Here is a 16036-nt window from a genome sequence, read left to right as displayed (position 1 = left end):
GTAATTTTTACTTGGCTTGAAGAAGCAGTGTGCAAGTTAAAATATAGACACTTGATACCTAATTTACTCTCTACAAACACTTATTAAAGTAGATGTTTTCTCCAAAGTTAAGTTTTTAACTTGGAGATAATTTTTAATAAGTTGTAATGCTTTTATTGTGTCATGTAAAGCAGCATTAAAACTCAGTAAGAAAAGAAACCTACCGGTATATGGTGAATTTTTTCCTTGTTTTCAGCTAGTGCAATTCATATATTATTGTTCAATAGTGGCATGCTTCTGTTCCCAGATGAAGGGATGCATAAAAGTTTTAAAGGAACAACCACCTGACTCTGTGGAAGGACTTCTGAATGCTCTCAGGTATGTGTGATTCAGCCGTAGAAAATTCCTCTTTGTTTTTCTCCCAATCTCCTTATATTTAAGATTCTTCACTTTAGAACATTGCTTTAATAAGATTATCCTCTCAGGTTTCCTCTTCATCACCTGGGTTTTTTAAATATTAATTTCTTCCCATTTCATTTCATTTGAATAAACAATAAATGTTAATATTTTAAACAGTATATCCTAGCTAAGATTTACTATATAAAATACCCCAGAATCTATAGAACATTTTAGAAATGAAGTGTCAGATTGTCAGATTTCTGTTTCTCAAACCCTAAGTACTTCCCTTCTTCCTCTCCCTTTCCATCTCAGTAAGACTTTTTTTTTTTTTTTTTTTTTAATCTTGCTAAATTACTCAGCTTCAAGAAAACAGCATCCTAAATCCCAATCCTGTTCATGGTGCTGACTTGGGAAGGAAGACACAGAGGGGTCTGATACTTCTCTGAAGCTGAGAATGTTGTCAAACCCAAGTTTTTCAGAACTGTTTTGAGTTCTGTAGCTGTTGAATGCTTGTATAGAGGGAGAGCTGCACTTCTACACTTGCTTATCATATCTTTTGAATTAAAGTTGATGTGGAGTTAAATGTACAGGTATCAAGTGTGTTTCAAGCTTATGTTAAAATCAGTCTCCCTATTAGCATAAACAGTGGAGAATGCTTGGATTTAAATGGAAAAAAACACACTAAGGCTCTTCAGTCCTCTCAGAATATTTAAGAAAACTGCTTAAAGTCATAGATTATGCCAAAATTCAGTCTAAATTCCTAAGTGATTTTAGTATTTACCATATTTCTTATGTCTTTTCATTATTTTGCTTATTTTGAGGGTTTTAACTAGAAAAAATAAGAGATAATTTTGACCCAAGATTATGACAATGTCATAGACAGATACCAGACAGGATTTAGCCACAGTTCTCCACCTTTTAGCAGAGAATAATTTATTGCATAGGGTATTTAGAAGATAAAGAGCACCAGATTCTTGCCAGTTAAATTCCAGTGATCAGTAGAGGAACATGTAAATTCCGCCTTTGTGTAACTGAACTGTGCTGATTTCAAAAACAGGCTCAAGTGTTCAGACTTTTCCTGTCTCTGTTCATTTTATAAATTATTGTTTTAACTTGTAATTTCTAGGTTCACTACAAAACACCTGAATGATGAATCTACTTCAAAACAAATTCGAGCTATGCTGCAGTAGTACCCACAGACAAGTAGATGTTTGTATTGATCACAGAAGATGTGTATGTTTACATAATTTAATACAGTTTGATGTTAATACTTGTGTGTATTTACATAACCATTTTCTTCACATTGCTAAAATATATAAATCTGTTCATAACCTGACTGACTTTATATAGTGCAACCTAAGTTCTTATTCCAGCCTTTATCTTTTGACTTTTAAAATACTTTTTTACTTAGATACTTCAGTTAAGACAGTTTATCTGTGCATTTTAATCCTTAAACACCTTCTCTATCAGAGAAGTAGTAGTGAAGACAAAATGGAAATCAAACTGAAATGTCAAAGGTACCACAGAAAAGGAACTTTAAAGAAGAAGAAAGTTAATATAAGAGAAAGCAAAATTCTTTTGGTATGTTTTAAAGAACATGTGCACAGTTTTTTGGTCAGTTTTAGGATCTTGTCAAACTAGTATGAATAGGAGAATACCTGAATGTTCATTACTCATAAAATGCATTGTCTTTCCTGTAATAAGTGGAGATCCACCTGATTTTATGGATTAAGTGCTGTCTGGCATCCAAAAATGTATTTCAAACAGGTAATTTTACCTTTTTAATTAAGTATAACCCATACCTTTCAACAGCCTAGGAAATTAATATCCTTTTTCAGATGCAGTATAAATGAAGAGAAAATATGCTTAAAGATCATTGATAGATTTTGAAAACTCTGTATATTTTATTAGATTTAGAAAGGAAAGGGAAAATACTAATGCCTTGACTTAACTGGAAAAGGTTTGTCAGTGTAAATATATCACACTGAACATTAACTACCAGACAGCTTTAGCCAGTAATTTTTTGGCTGATCTAAACTAGTACACTCTTCTGTAGCAAACTTCCCTGGTGTCATATCGGCTGCATCAGACTAGGGATGGTTTAAAATTAAGAGCTGATCTTTTCTTAGGAACTCCATTATGTTCCTGGTAGTGTTATTCATTAGATGACTCAGAATCAACACAGAAATATTTATCAGCTGACTGCTCTTCACTGGCTTTTGAGATGTGATTGATACTTCAAAAAGTTAAGTTCCTTGCTGAGTTGTTTGTTCTTACTTTCTGGTAAATTTTCCAGTTAATGGAATAGAAATACTTTGCCAAAAGCAGCAAAGTGCTCATGCTCTGTTATGTGTGTCTACTGGGTGGTCTGCAGTTGCTGTACATATTCTTGCAGAGGTCACGTTCAGAAAATGTGTTTGATTTTGTGTACTTTGCTTGCATGTATGTGTGGAAACTCCAGTGCTTGTGCACAGATTCAGATTTGCATTTGCTTATCCCCCTATAGATAAATCAGGGTTTGTGTGCTTTCACTGGAATTTTCATGCACATCTCTTCTAAAAAATTACCTTAAGACTTTGAAGATGCATTTGGTCTGCTGGAACTCGGCTGCACTGTGACAAACTGTGTCATTGAACTCAGTCCTTAAACAGTATTAATGTCACAAGTTCTCTGGAGTAGGGATTAACTTGAGAGTTTATTTCTGAGCAGAGCAACCCCTGTGAGGTTTCTCAGACCCGATCAGAACCCACAGGTGCCAATGTCATGCATGTCCTGATGCTGGACAGCACCACAACTCCAGCATTCATGTCACACCCCTGCAGGTGCAGCAGCCGGTTGCTATGATGTTGTTGGGGAGAGAGGTAGAACTCACTCACATTAGATCTTTTTCTTTTTATGAAAGCAATGACCACACTTTTTTTCACAGTAGCAAATCCACTGTTTACAGGCTCCATTTTTAATGGGGGGACATTTAAAAAATGTATGTTAGGGAAAATCCTGCTTTGTTCATAGTCACTTCCAGTTAGGTAAATTAGGTGGATGACAGGCCATTCTGTTGAGCTTTGGTAACTGAAGTTAATATATGCTTACCTGCAATTTTTTGTCAAACAATGAAGTCTTATCTTTAAGTAGCCCAGAGAAAAACTATTTGTCACTTGTATAATAAAAATGTAAACCTTAAAGCATACTGTGAGTTGTCATGTGCTGTTTGTGAAGTCACGGGATTTCTTGGCCTGCTTTGATGTTTTTGTACAGAAGTTTGTTTGAAATAATAAAAAATTTGGTACAGTAAGCTTTGGGACTCCCTATATTTAGTGACAACATAAATAGGTTGAGAAATACCTCATTTAAAGTTTTGGATCATATAGTAGGTTCACCTTTATGTGTCCTAAAAGCATTTGTTTCACTTGTGTGCTCACATCACTTTAAAAATCCTGTGTTTTTCTGACATATATTAGCACTTATTTGTCATCATGGCCAAGGGGAATTGTTGATACTGCTGAGGGCATGAATCCCTTCTCTGACTTCTATATCTTCACATTAGTCATCCTGACCTGTGGGGGCCAGCTCAGGCTGTGTTTATAATCAATAAGGTTACCAGAGGATTATTCATTTAATTGTAAGATAAATTCAAATGAATACCTTTTGGAAGAAGATCCATATAGACTAATGGAGATCAAAAGTTATTGATCTCCATTTTGTCAATGCTTCTTCTTATTTTGTCTCATTGTTATGTAAGAGTAAATGTTTGTGGGATGAAAAATATTTAAGCCTCATAATATTCAAACTTCAGAATGCTCATAAATAAGTGTGAATAGTTTGATTCAGAAGAGCCCTAAAAATTTTGCTAGTCTTGTGGTGAAAGAAAATACTATTTTAAGGTTGTATAAATCTGAAAGACTATGATTTGTCACTTTGAACAATTGAATGTGTTTGAAACATGATTTATGACTTCTAAACTTTCTGCTGCTACTGAGTGGCTGTCATGAAAGATAGCTTCTGAAATTGCATTTACAGGTCTCTGGTAGACCACGTCACTCAGATAAATTGTCTTACATTTTCCATGTCTACTAAAATTTACAAACCAACAAGAAGTCCTCTCTGTGTTGCTTTCTCTGTTGTATTTCAGCTAAATCTGAACTGGAAGTAGGACATAAATGTATGCAATTGCTTGCATTCTTACATTGGTACTGAATTAAACAATGTTGGACATAAATTCTTCATATTAAATGATCTGTCCTCACCTTCCTCCATTTATTTCTTGATCAGTTAGGTGTAATCAATATATTCCTATGACAATACAGTGTCAGTTCAGTAGATCCCCATTTGGGAAATGGCTCATCACATTTTCATGCCACATCTGAACCAAAGCAGTACAGATGTCCATTTCTCAGTCTGTCAAGGTCCCTCTGAATGGCAGCACAACCATCTGGTGTCTCAACAGCTCCTCCCAGTCTTGTATCAGCTGCAAAATTCCTGAGGGTCATTCTGCCCCATCCTCTGGCTCATTTGTGAAGCTGTTAAATAGTATTGATCCCAGTACCAACCACAGGGGAGCACCATTAGTGACTGTCAAGATGCATTTTGTGCTGCTGATGACATCTCCTTTGAGCTTAGGGTGCAGCCAGTTCTCAGTACACCCCACTGCCAGTTTATCTCATCCAGAGTTCACCAGTTTGCCTATGAGAAAGGTAAAGGGCCAGAAGCCTTAAAGTCAAGATAAACAAGACATTGGCCAGCTCACTCCACATTTACGGTGCATCCCATCAGGTCTCACTGATTGTGTAGGTCTGGCTTGTTTAAGTGTTCCCACCCTGATCCACGATCTGCCCAGAGTTAAGTCTCTCTTGCTTCAGACCTCCTGGTTTCAGAGGCCTGGGATTTCTGAAGGCAAATCCTACCATTAAAAGACTGGGGCAGAGTGGACACTGAATTCCTTGATCTTTTCTGTATTCTTTGTCACTGATCCCATAGCCCATTTAGCAGCAGGCAGACATCTTCTGTAGCTTTCCTGTTGATGCCAATATACCTATAGAATCCCTTTTTTATTGACATTCATGTCCTTCACCAAATTTCACTTCAGAAGGGCCTTAGCTTTCCTAAGTCCAACCATGCCATCTTTACTTGGTTTCAAGCTTGTCAGGAAAGACCTTTCTTGAAGTTGGAGGAGATGGTCCTTGAAAGGAAGCCAGTTCTCCTGGACAAATCTCTGGGGTTGTATTCCATGCAATGCTTCCAGCCAGCTCCCTGAACAAGCTAAATTGAAATTCCCAAGCCTTTTTTGTAAATCATCTTGTGGCTGTGTAGTCAGAAAAATGCTTTTAATTGTTAGAAGTGTTCTTTGAACATCAAAGGTCAAGAAATACACAGTCTTGCATATCCAAAAGTTTGCTTGTAGTTGCAAATAGTTGGAGGAGGTAGAATTTCGGTTCTTTTTCTTTAAAATGTAGGACACTAATTACTGTTTCCTTCCCTCAGATGAATTCTCTTATCCAAAATTACAGAATCTATTACTTCGTACTGTGCAGCACACTAGGTAACACAGTGCAAGTGAGCAGGCTGAAGCAGTGACATGAATTTGAATTGCCAATAAGAGAATAAAACCCAGTTTTGATTAAAAAGCCAGTGTAGCAAACTAGTATTTTAATGTAGCAGTCTGTGATGCTTCCTGGTACAGACTAATAAATGTGAATTCCTAGCTGCCACATAATTCAGATTCAGCAAACACAGAAGCTTTTCATATGGATTTGAGTCAAATATAACTCAATGGACTTCAGTAGAGCTTTTTCTGATTGACACAGGTGTAAACAATGCCCTTTGTCTTTTCTCAGTCGTGGCCTTTGACCCAGGTTGCTTATTACTGAGCAAATTGAGTCTTCTCCTTGTGAGGATCAATGGTGTAACATGATAGTCTTGCAGAGATCTCCTGTGCTGAACTGCTTTGAAAATAAAGCTAAAATGAACAATGTAGTAGGTGTTCTAGAAAATAAGTATATAGTTAAAATACAGGCCAACCAAGCACTGTTCCCTAGTTAAGGAGGAAGAAACATTATTTTCCAGCACATATTAATTTGGATTTGAGCTGGAATTAATATAACCCTCTTGTCTTGCGTATTTTGGCTGTTGACAATTAAGTATGTAGACTTGGTTATTAAGAATTTGACATACCTTTTGACATTTTAAAATTGCTCCCAGAACTTTAAGGTTAGACTATTTGTATGTGGCTTGAATCAAAAGTGCTATTACAGCTTGTGATAATTCTCATCCTGTGAGGATCCATTTCATGGAAGGTGGAGATTGTTTTGGTTTTGTTTTCTTTTTGTTTGGTTTTGGTTTTGTTTAGGCAATTTTTTTTGTACTGCATACGAGGCTGTGTTTAACTACAGGCACTTTGACTATTAAACTCAGGCTTAAATAATGTGCAGCAGCAGAGCTCAAATGCTCTTTAATAGAAACCTTCCCAAATAAGATGCCTTCCAGGGGACTTGAATTAGGTGTCTAAGATTCATTTACTGAACAGGTAAGTGTGGTTCTAGTTGCTGAGATACTGAATTATATCAATATAAGACTGAAGGAGGTATTACATCTCTGGGGAAATTTTTAGTTTGGGGAGAGAAAAGTTGTGGTATATAACCAACCTAATTAAAGGATTTTGTGGAGATTTTTTTGTGTATCAAATTAAATGAACATATTTGTTCTGATTAATTTTGAATTCCCCATATTCAGGTATACATTCATAGTAATGTCTATGATACTTATACAATGAGAGATTTTTTGTAACCACTGACTTAGCCTGTTTGCAGCTGTGTTTTGAAACTACAGAGTGAATGCCACATTTGTTTTACACAGCCTGTCAGATTGGCATTTGCTTCATTTAATTTGAAGCTTAAGATTCCTTTTGTTCAGTGGTTTCAGATTCACATTGAGACCCACTGTTCTGATTATATGTTGTACAATTGTAATTAATTTAGATACACAGATAAGACCAAATTTTTTTCTTTATTCTTGTCATTTACTATATAATTGACCAGAGTTTAAAATGATACATGTTTAGGTTAAATAGAATCAGCAAAAGTAAATGCATGCTACATGAAAATAAATTATTTTGTTGAAAAATATTACTTCTGAGACAAGATTATTTTATAAACAAGTAACAGTATTTTTGTATTTTGTTTTTTTCAAATAGAAACTGAGGGTTTACTGTTACAGATATTGCCTGAGTATGTGAGTAGTTTAAATCAAGAGGTGCAGTGTAACTGAGCTGAGAAAACAACAATTTTGTTAGAGTTTGATACAGGTGCCCAAGAAACTGATCTCTGTTCATGTTGGAAAGTTAGAGATTTCTTAGTTCTTTCATACTGATTAAATTAGAAGGAAAAAAAATTCATTTGTCTTTGACCCCAAGTACAATTTGAAATGCCATACTTAATAAAATTTAGCCAGTCTAACAAGCAAACATTGTGGGGTTTAGCTTTGAAAGGCACTGGCTTCCATTTAACTCAGATTATTTTCATGCCAGGTACTAGTGAGAACATTACCACATGAAACAAAAGGCCCAGGAAACAGCAGAGATTTGGCCTTGCCAAAGTCAGCGTGGGGTTTTGCATGTATGTGAAAAGTTCAATTCTCCTGGGGTTTCATTCAATTGTATCACAACTGTATTGGAAACTTCTGCTGGAATAATTCTGGGACATCTTCTATTGACTTTATGGGTCAAAAAGCATAAAAATGAAAGATAGTGTTCTAGACATGGCAGCGTCAGGTCATTTACCTCCCTGATCTTAAGAGCAAAGTGAAACTAATTCATGGTCATAATACTGGTATCAGAGTTCCTAAAATGTCATCCTCTCACCTTCTTTTTAATGGCAGTATTTTTTTTTTTTTAATTCTCTTTTCAAAATTAGAAAATGGATTTTTGCCTCCATTTGAAATAGATCAGTTCTTCCACAGCTTTGCTTATATAGATACTAACCTGATACGCTGTTTGAAGCACGGATTTTTTTATCCTGCCTGACACAAACATCTTGAAAATACAGGTGATAGGTGTTACAAACTTACTCATGTGATATTTCAAGGCAGAGCACTTGCAACACCCATAGGTTTTAAATGCTTGAGGTAGCAAATTATACCACATTTGCAGTCCTCCAAAGGGTATGGAGAGAAAGACCTCTAAAGACCCTTGTTCTTTGTGTTAGTGTAGACTAATTTGTCCCTAGAAATCATAGAATGGTTTGAGTTGGAAGGGGCATTAAGGTTCATCCAGTTCTGACCACCCTGCAGTGCTCAGGGACACCTCCTGCTAGACCAGGCTGCTCAAGAGCCTCATCCAGCCTGGCCCTGAACACTTGGGATGGGGCATCTACAGCTTCTTTGGACAGCCTGTTCCAGTGTCTCACCACCTTCACATTAAAGAATTTCTTCCTAATACCTAAACTGAACCTACTCTGTTTGAGGCCATTCCTGCCTGTCCTGTCACTTCAGGCTCTTGTAAAAACTCCATCTTCTTTGGTGGCTCCCTTCAGGTGCTGGAAGGCCACATTTAGATCATCCCAGAGCCTTCTCTTTTCCAGGCTGAGCAATCCTAACTCTCTCAGCTTTTCCTCACACAAGAGATACTCCATCCCTCAAATCATCTCAGTGGCCTCTGGACTCACTCCAATGGGTCCATGTTCTTCCTGTGCTGGGGACCCCAGGGCTGGGTGCAGCACTGCAGGTGGAGTCTCACCAGGGCAGAGCAGAGCAGAGCAGAGCAGAGGGGCAGAATCCCCTCCCTCCCCTGCTGCCCACGCTGCTTTGGATGCAGCCCAGGGCACATTTGTCTTTCTGGGCTGCAGGAGCACATGGCTGGGTCATGTCCAGCCTCTCACCCACAGCACCCCCAAGTCCTTCTCAGCCAGGCTGGTCTGGATCTGTTCATCCCCCAGCCTGGAGTGACACCAGGGGTTGCCCCAACCCTTGTGCAGCACCAGCACTTGCTCTTGTTGCAGCTCATGAGATTCGCATGGGCCCCATTCTCTGTCTCTCCACTGTTGCCTGTGGAGAACCTGGGTTATTACCTTAAATGAAATGCCAGCTCTTACACTCATCTTCAAGAGGGGCATCAAAGCATCTAAGTGTTCTCAGTATCTGAAAGTTTTTTTGCTTTGACCAGTATCTGTTGCTATCCTGTTCTGGGATTTCTGCAACAGTAAGAGGGAGGCAACACAAGCAGCATTATAAAATAAATGACATGGTTTTCATTCTAATTTAGTTTATCTTTGAGGATCTGATTCAAAGTCTGTTTGAGTCATTAGCTTTCAAATTGCCAAGCTGAAAATAAACCTTAAAAAGGTCAAGCAAAACTTCTTCACTCTTAAAAGTTGTACCTTTTTCTTCATGTGTGCTTATAAATCATCTTCTCTGTCTAGTAGCACTCAGCTACCTGACAGCATCACCAGCAATGCTAATTTCCTCAACAGGGGTCAGCAGTTCAACCTTACTGGGTTACTAGGAACTCCTTTGACTTACTCTCTCTGGTCTCTTCCATCTGTATCCACTTAGAATAAATGTCCTCTAAATACCACGTTTTAAGACATGTTACCTTACATTTGCCAAAACACAAGTTTTTTGCTCTGCTGTAGTAGTGGAGAGTTACCCAGCATTTCTTTAGTAAGGTCTGGGTGCAATTCTGCTCTCATTGTATGTCTTAATAGCAAGAATCTTAATTGTAATTACAAGTAATTTTTAATTCTAATTACAAATAATTGTTCAAATGGAACTATTCAATAGATAATCAAAGCATTTACATCAGCCACAGTGTGCAGCAACTCATAAAATCGCAGAGCTTTTTTATCACATAGATTCTAGAAACAACAGCACTTACTAAAATAAAACTAAACAATAAATATAAATAACATCTATTTATATTATTATATTCTGGGGATTTGCTTGCATTTTAAAACAAATATATTCCCCATTTTATGCCCATTACTGTGTTTGTTTTCTTTGAGATGTAAGGAGTGTTTGCTGATAGAGCAAAGTCTAAGTGTGAATTCTAGAGCACACAGAGAAAAGATTTGCTCCTGAACCACTCCAAAACTTTTCCTCATCATAACAAAGAATAGTAAACATTCAGCTCAGCTGGAGATTTCAGCATTGAAACAAACCACTGTTCAATAACAGCTTTCAAAAAATATTGATATTTTGCATTGGAATACAAGAAATTTACACACTATGACTGATGGGGAAAAAATTACAAAAGAATTCAAAATTGAGCTTCAACTTGCATTCAGTAGAAAGACTGCATGAATCTTGTCTGACTTTGGACCAGCTTTAAGCTGACTTGTAATGATTACCTTTGTTTTGATCAGAGCAGGTGCAGCTAAACATACAGCTCATTCTCAAAATTTATTGTGATGGTGTGAGAATTTTTTTAACTAAAGTTGGGGGACTGGATTGTTTAATAAGAGTGAAATTGCTTTTATTGCTTGTATTTTTCCCTGGGTTGGACTGGATTACTATAAACTGCAAACATTCTGCCAACCCTGGGCAAAGAACTCTCTGCTGGCATAATCCCATTAATATAAGTGTCCTAGACATAAAAAACAGCCTTTATGACACATGTGGTGTGTTACATGAAGCAAAGGCTTTCATGTGCTATTTATACATCATGAAATGCAAGACAGCATAGGGAAGGACAGTTTGGCCCTGAGTTTAATCTTATTAGGCAATTATCTTTTCTGGGGTTTCATTGTGAGACAGATTTCTCTGGCAACTTTTTTCCCCCTGTACTTAGATTTCATAGAACTTTTTTTATTTTACTTCTACTCAGATCTGCTTTTGTCTTATAGAGAAAGAAGACTAAGAGACTGGTCTGTTATCTCACATTTCAGTTAAGTCTAACATATATTTGCTTAGGGGTAAAAAAGGTTGAGGAAAAAAGGGAAATGTCAAAAATGAATAATAAATGGCATATAAACAGAAGCAGATTTTCTGTGATATGTTACCCCTGATAAACTTGATAATGTTTCCCAAATGTGTTGCCTTGGTTCAAATCCAAATCTACTGGTCAGGTTTTACGTGCTATTTTTAATTTTACTGCTTAAAAAACCTTACATCATCTTGTAGGAATTCCCTCCTACTGCATAGCTGTATCTAGTTATTTGTAGGTTAAAATTCATCTTAATATAGATTCATATAAAACATGTGTCACCACAGAGGCAGCAAAAAGGCAGATCTGGGTGGGTAAAACAAGCTGGATTTGCAAGGAAACTCTTTTTTCTTTTTAATGAAATATGTTTTCCTTTGAGGTCACTCTGCTGTTTGATATTGTAGACTCCAAGGTCTTTCCATTCAGTAAACTTTCCTTGCCCTTTAAACAGTGAAATCAGAATGTGAGAGGTGAATGCAAACAACCAGAGACAGGGAGACCTGGAAATATTTAAGATCCACAAAAAGCCTCTAGAACTAGGCAGTGAACTTGAGACATTGCAGAGCAGTTCAGCTCTTTGGAATGCTTAAAAACAGAGACTGTTTCCTATAAGCATTGACTTGGTAGAGATACTCTACTTCTACATTGATAGTAGTGGGGATATTTATAGAGAAATAAACTTTCTCAACATAAAATATTAAAAATGCGGAAGCATTAAAATGGATGGAGAAAGGAAAGGAATTATGCTTCCAGTGGCACAATACTGAGATGAGAAAACAGAACCCTGGTATCAGAAGAGCTTTGTAGTGCTACTTGCTGCTCAGTCCATTAGCTAGGGTTTATTCACTGTTATCCCACAGCAAGTAGGAGATATCACAGAATCACACAATATTTGGAGTTGGAAGGGCCCCACAAGGATCATCAAGTCCAGCTCTTAAGTGAAAGGCCCATATGGGGATCAAACCAATACAATTGTGGTATTATTAACACCCTGCACTGACCTGCTGAGCTGATCTCATACACTGCAAGTAATATCCTTACAAATTGATTCCATGCTTCCCAGCCTTAGCTAATTGCAATATCTTCAGGTGGATTGGGCCTGATAAATTTCATTGTAAGGAATCTGATGAACTGGGTTAGCACAGTGTGTAGTTACTTCCAAAGGGGAGGTGTCATGTGCCTGCCCTTCCTTAGAAGTCAGGTAGGAGTGTGAAAACAAGCCTGCATAGATAACAGACTGTGCCAGACCATGTCCAAGCAGTAGTTTCCTTAACAGAAGGAAGAAGCACAGAAGAAGCAGCAATATCAAGTTCATTTGCCTCCATGAGGCTTTTGATACTACCCCACACTGATGGCCTGTAAGCACCTAGAGGAATGTGGTCTTGATAAATCTAGACAGGATAAACAAACAGCCTTTCTGGAATGCAGACATTCCAGCTCTACAGGACACAGGGTGAGGACTGAGAGCCTCTTCAGCCATGCTCCCAGCCTGTGACCTGAGAACCCACCAAGGTCTATGTACAGCTTGAGCCTTTGCTCTGTCAGTTGGGACTGGGTTGTTCTGGAGGCAGAGGTGGAGCAAGGACATGGCTGTAGCCACATCTGCAAGTCAGCCCACTGGCCAGAGACTGCACATGTTCAATTTATTAGTAGTGATGTAGCCTTTTTGTGTAGACACTTTGGATCTTACTCCAGGTAACTGTGGTTCAAGGAGACAGAGCTGTTGGGTGGGGGAAAAAATTGTTCATCCAACAGGTTATGTGTTCCATTATACTTTTTCTGTAGTTATTCCTTTAAACAAACACCAACATCTGTTCATATGTATCAAGAAAAATGTCCAATTAAGTGGTTAATTATTAGGTGATATTAAATAAAAATGTAGCTAGCTGATGAAATACAGCCACTCCCATGGAGTCTAAAATGTGAAGAACTTAGATGTCATCTCTTGTACTCTGCCAGAACACCATAATTGATTTAAAATGTAATAGTCCTGACTGAACTTTATGAATGTTAAGGCAAAATACTAACATTCTAACAATAATATTTTTACAGCTTCAGTAGAAATTAATGGATAAGATCTCCTTGTGCTGGAACTCACGAGGAAAGCCACCATTTTGCCTTTATTTACGAACAGGAATAATTATGCAAGGCTGGATAATTTAATCAGTGGGTTAACAGGGCTTGCATGAATACCCTGGAGTCAGAGATTACATTTGTTTTTCTTCCTTATTTGACTGCCCTTTAACTATGAGTGGTTTGTGAAAGCCATGAATTTTAATTAAATATAATCTGAGAAAGGTGAAGTGTAGCATAATTGAATATGGGTAAAATGTTACTCACATTCCTATATTCCTGCTGTATAATATTTATCAGCAGATAGACAAAATAGGTAAGACAAGAACAAATGAAACTCTAATTGTTATAATGACAGATTTAATAAACATAGATGCCAAACAACAGCAAAATTTTGTGACCCATTCTTTATCTCACTTCCATCAGTGCTTGATCTTACCTGGGGATGAAAAGACTCCTCTCTTTTCAGCATAAACTGTTGAGAACAATGTTTTGGCAGCAAACTTAAGTATTAACACATTTTATGATCTCTTCCTTCTTTTTTTTTTTTTTGGTTAGGTTTGGTTTGTTGGGCTTTTTTTTTTCGTTTTTTTTCTCAGTACGGATGTGAGTAAAACCAGGGGCATGTGAGTTACAGCTGACCCTGGCTAAATGCTGAGCCGTGGAGTTCCCCACGCTGTGGCTCCCTTTGCTGCCAGCAGCCGAAGGTCTCAGGATCTGCTTGGAGGAGCTCTCTGTCCCCGGCAGGGCACACCCTGCAGTGTGTTCCTCTGCTCTGCTGGAAGGCAGGAATCCGAGCTCTCATACATCCTGCAAAGAGGCCAAAGAAAGAAGCAGAACACAGCAGCAGTAAAGAATAAAAGGAGAAAAATGGGCTGTGTACAGAACTGGAGGAGAGGAAAGCAGACAAAAGCACAGAAAGACCTCAGAGTAAGTTGGAAGAGGGAAAAATACAGCTTTTTACAAACCACATTCCACGGGGAATGATGTGTGTGTGGCTCAGAACAAGGGTTTCCTCACTCAGACGCCTGTGTAAACATGGCTGAGGAGCCCAAGTCTTCTTTTGCATGTTGTTTATGTTTTTATGTAATTCTATTAGTTTAAATCCCATCAGAAGGCAATTCCCCCCCCCCAAAAAAAAAACAACAAGCATTTTCTTTCATCTAAAAGTTAGGAAAATAAATTATCCCTCTGGTAAAAGCCTAAGAAGAGAAATCTCACCTGTTAGATACACATAATATTGCTCCATTCATAGTGGGAAGGTAACAAGGGCAGTGCAGTAAGTGCAGTATGGAAATTATGTATTCCTTGTGTCCTGTTGAAGCATAGAAGGGTGCAGGTACAGTTTTTGAGTGTCTGTCTATGAAAGCAAATTCATATAAAGATAGAATGATATCTAGACAAGGCAGCTGAGATGTCTGCTGAATTGAACCCTTCCACAAGGTTTACACCTGAGTAAGGTCTCCTTGAAAACTGAGGAGAGATCAGTGTCAGCTTTAAGTCTGGATAAACAGGACGAGAGATGTGAAACCACCCAACCATGTCATTTAGGTTGTGATTTTTGCTTGGGAGAGCAGATTTTTTGCTTGTTTTGTCTCCTACCTTGTTTGAAAAGGCAGAAGCTGGAGGCTGTAGGTGAAACAATTATATAGAACACAGGGACTGCTACAGGTGTTATGTGCAGTAAGCATTGGCAGCAGGTTTAGTATCGGCTCACTGACTTGTGGGACAGCCTTCTCTCTGCTTTGCCTTACTACTTAATCATAACCAAAATGGAAAGACAACCCAAAACCACACAGCTAGCACAGAAGTACAGGATCAAGATGGTGCAATCAGAAGTCAAAAAAAAAAACCAAAAAACCAACCCCCCCCAAAAAAAAACCCTAACAAAAAAAACCAAAAAACAGCAACAAGAAAACAGAAAAAAAAAAAAACACAAAAAAACCCACAAAAAAACCCCAAAACAAAACAACAAAATTCCAAAACAAAAACCCAACTTCAAAGGGTGAATTGCAATCTTGTAAGTCACCTACAATGGACATCTGTATTTCTTAAGTACAGTACTTTACTCCTATCCTGTTTAATCCTATTTCCAGTGAATATCCCACTTGTCAAGATTTTTAACTCTGTTTCTTTTTCTCAGTGTTTTTTGGGGTGCAGTTGCAAGGTGCCTTTACAAAGTCTGTGGCTGAAGTGACTCACTGTTCTGAGCCATGTGTCATGTCACTTCTCCATATACCATGTGCAATGTCAACTCCAGCATGAATGTGTCTGAGAGAAAACAGGGGAAAACAGCACCATTTTTAGTAGCAAGATGTACCTGAACCTTTTTGTTGCATTCTCAGTCATTCCTACATTGCTATTACCTACAAATGCATTGGAAGTATCCTCTAGTCCACTTGCCATGACTTTTTCCCCTCGGGAGAAGAAATTGACACCTACAAATCTTTTGTTACACACCTTCCTTCTGCCAGTGAACTACTGATTACTGATTTTTCCATTAAGAGATTCATTTAAGCTAATTATTTTGGATTAATATGGATTTTTTTGTTTATTTTGTTGAGGTTTTTTTTTATTTTTTATTTTTATAGGCAGATATGCCTGCAACAATGTTCATGCTAAGTTGGTAATTTCCAAGGACAAGTATTGTTTTGCACTTTTAGGGTGTCCTTGGAC

The 16036-nt window shown here is 37.7% G+C and overlaps 1 protein-coding gene across 11 annotated transcripts in view; it reads left to right on the top strand.

The window, feature by feature from the left end:
- CYRIA (CYFIP related Rac1 interactor A) overlaps positions 1-3670 on the top strand; it is a 56541-nt gene extending 52871 nt beyond the window's left edge. For 8 of the 11 annotated variants that reach the window (XM_054629992.2, XM_077175097.1, XM_077175095.1 and 5 more), the window contains 2 exons: positions 236-357; positions 1505-3670. In XM_054629992.2, coding sequence (XP_054485967.1) covers positions 236-357; positions 1505-1568 — 186 coding nt within the window. In that variant the 3' untranslated portion in view covers positions 1569-3670. Of the gene's footprint in view, positions 1-235; positions 358-1504 lie in introns of those variants that run through there. The other 3 variants (XM_077175099.1, XM_077175098.1, XM_077175101.1) reach the window with 2 other exon arrangements.
- Positions 3671-16036: the final 12366 nt, after the last annotated feature.

Source organism: Agelaius phoeniceus, chromosome 3, assembly GCF_051311805.1.
Source record: "Agelaius phoeniceus isolate bAgePho1 chromosome 3, bAgePho1.hap1, whole genome shotgun sequence".
NCBI lineage: Eukaryota > Metazoa > Chordata > Aves > Passeriformes > Icteridae > Agelaius > Agelaius phoeniceus.
Note: the sequence above shows the minus strand (reverse complement) of the source record. Positions and strands in the feature narration are given on the sequence as shown.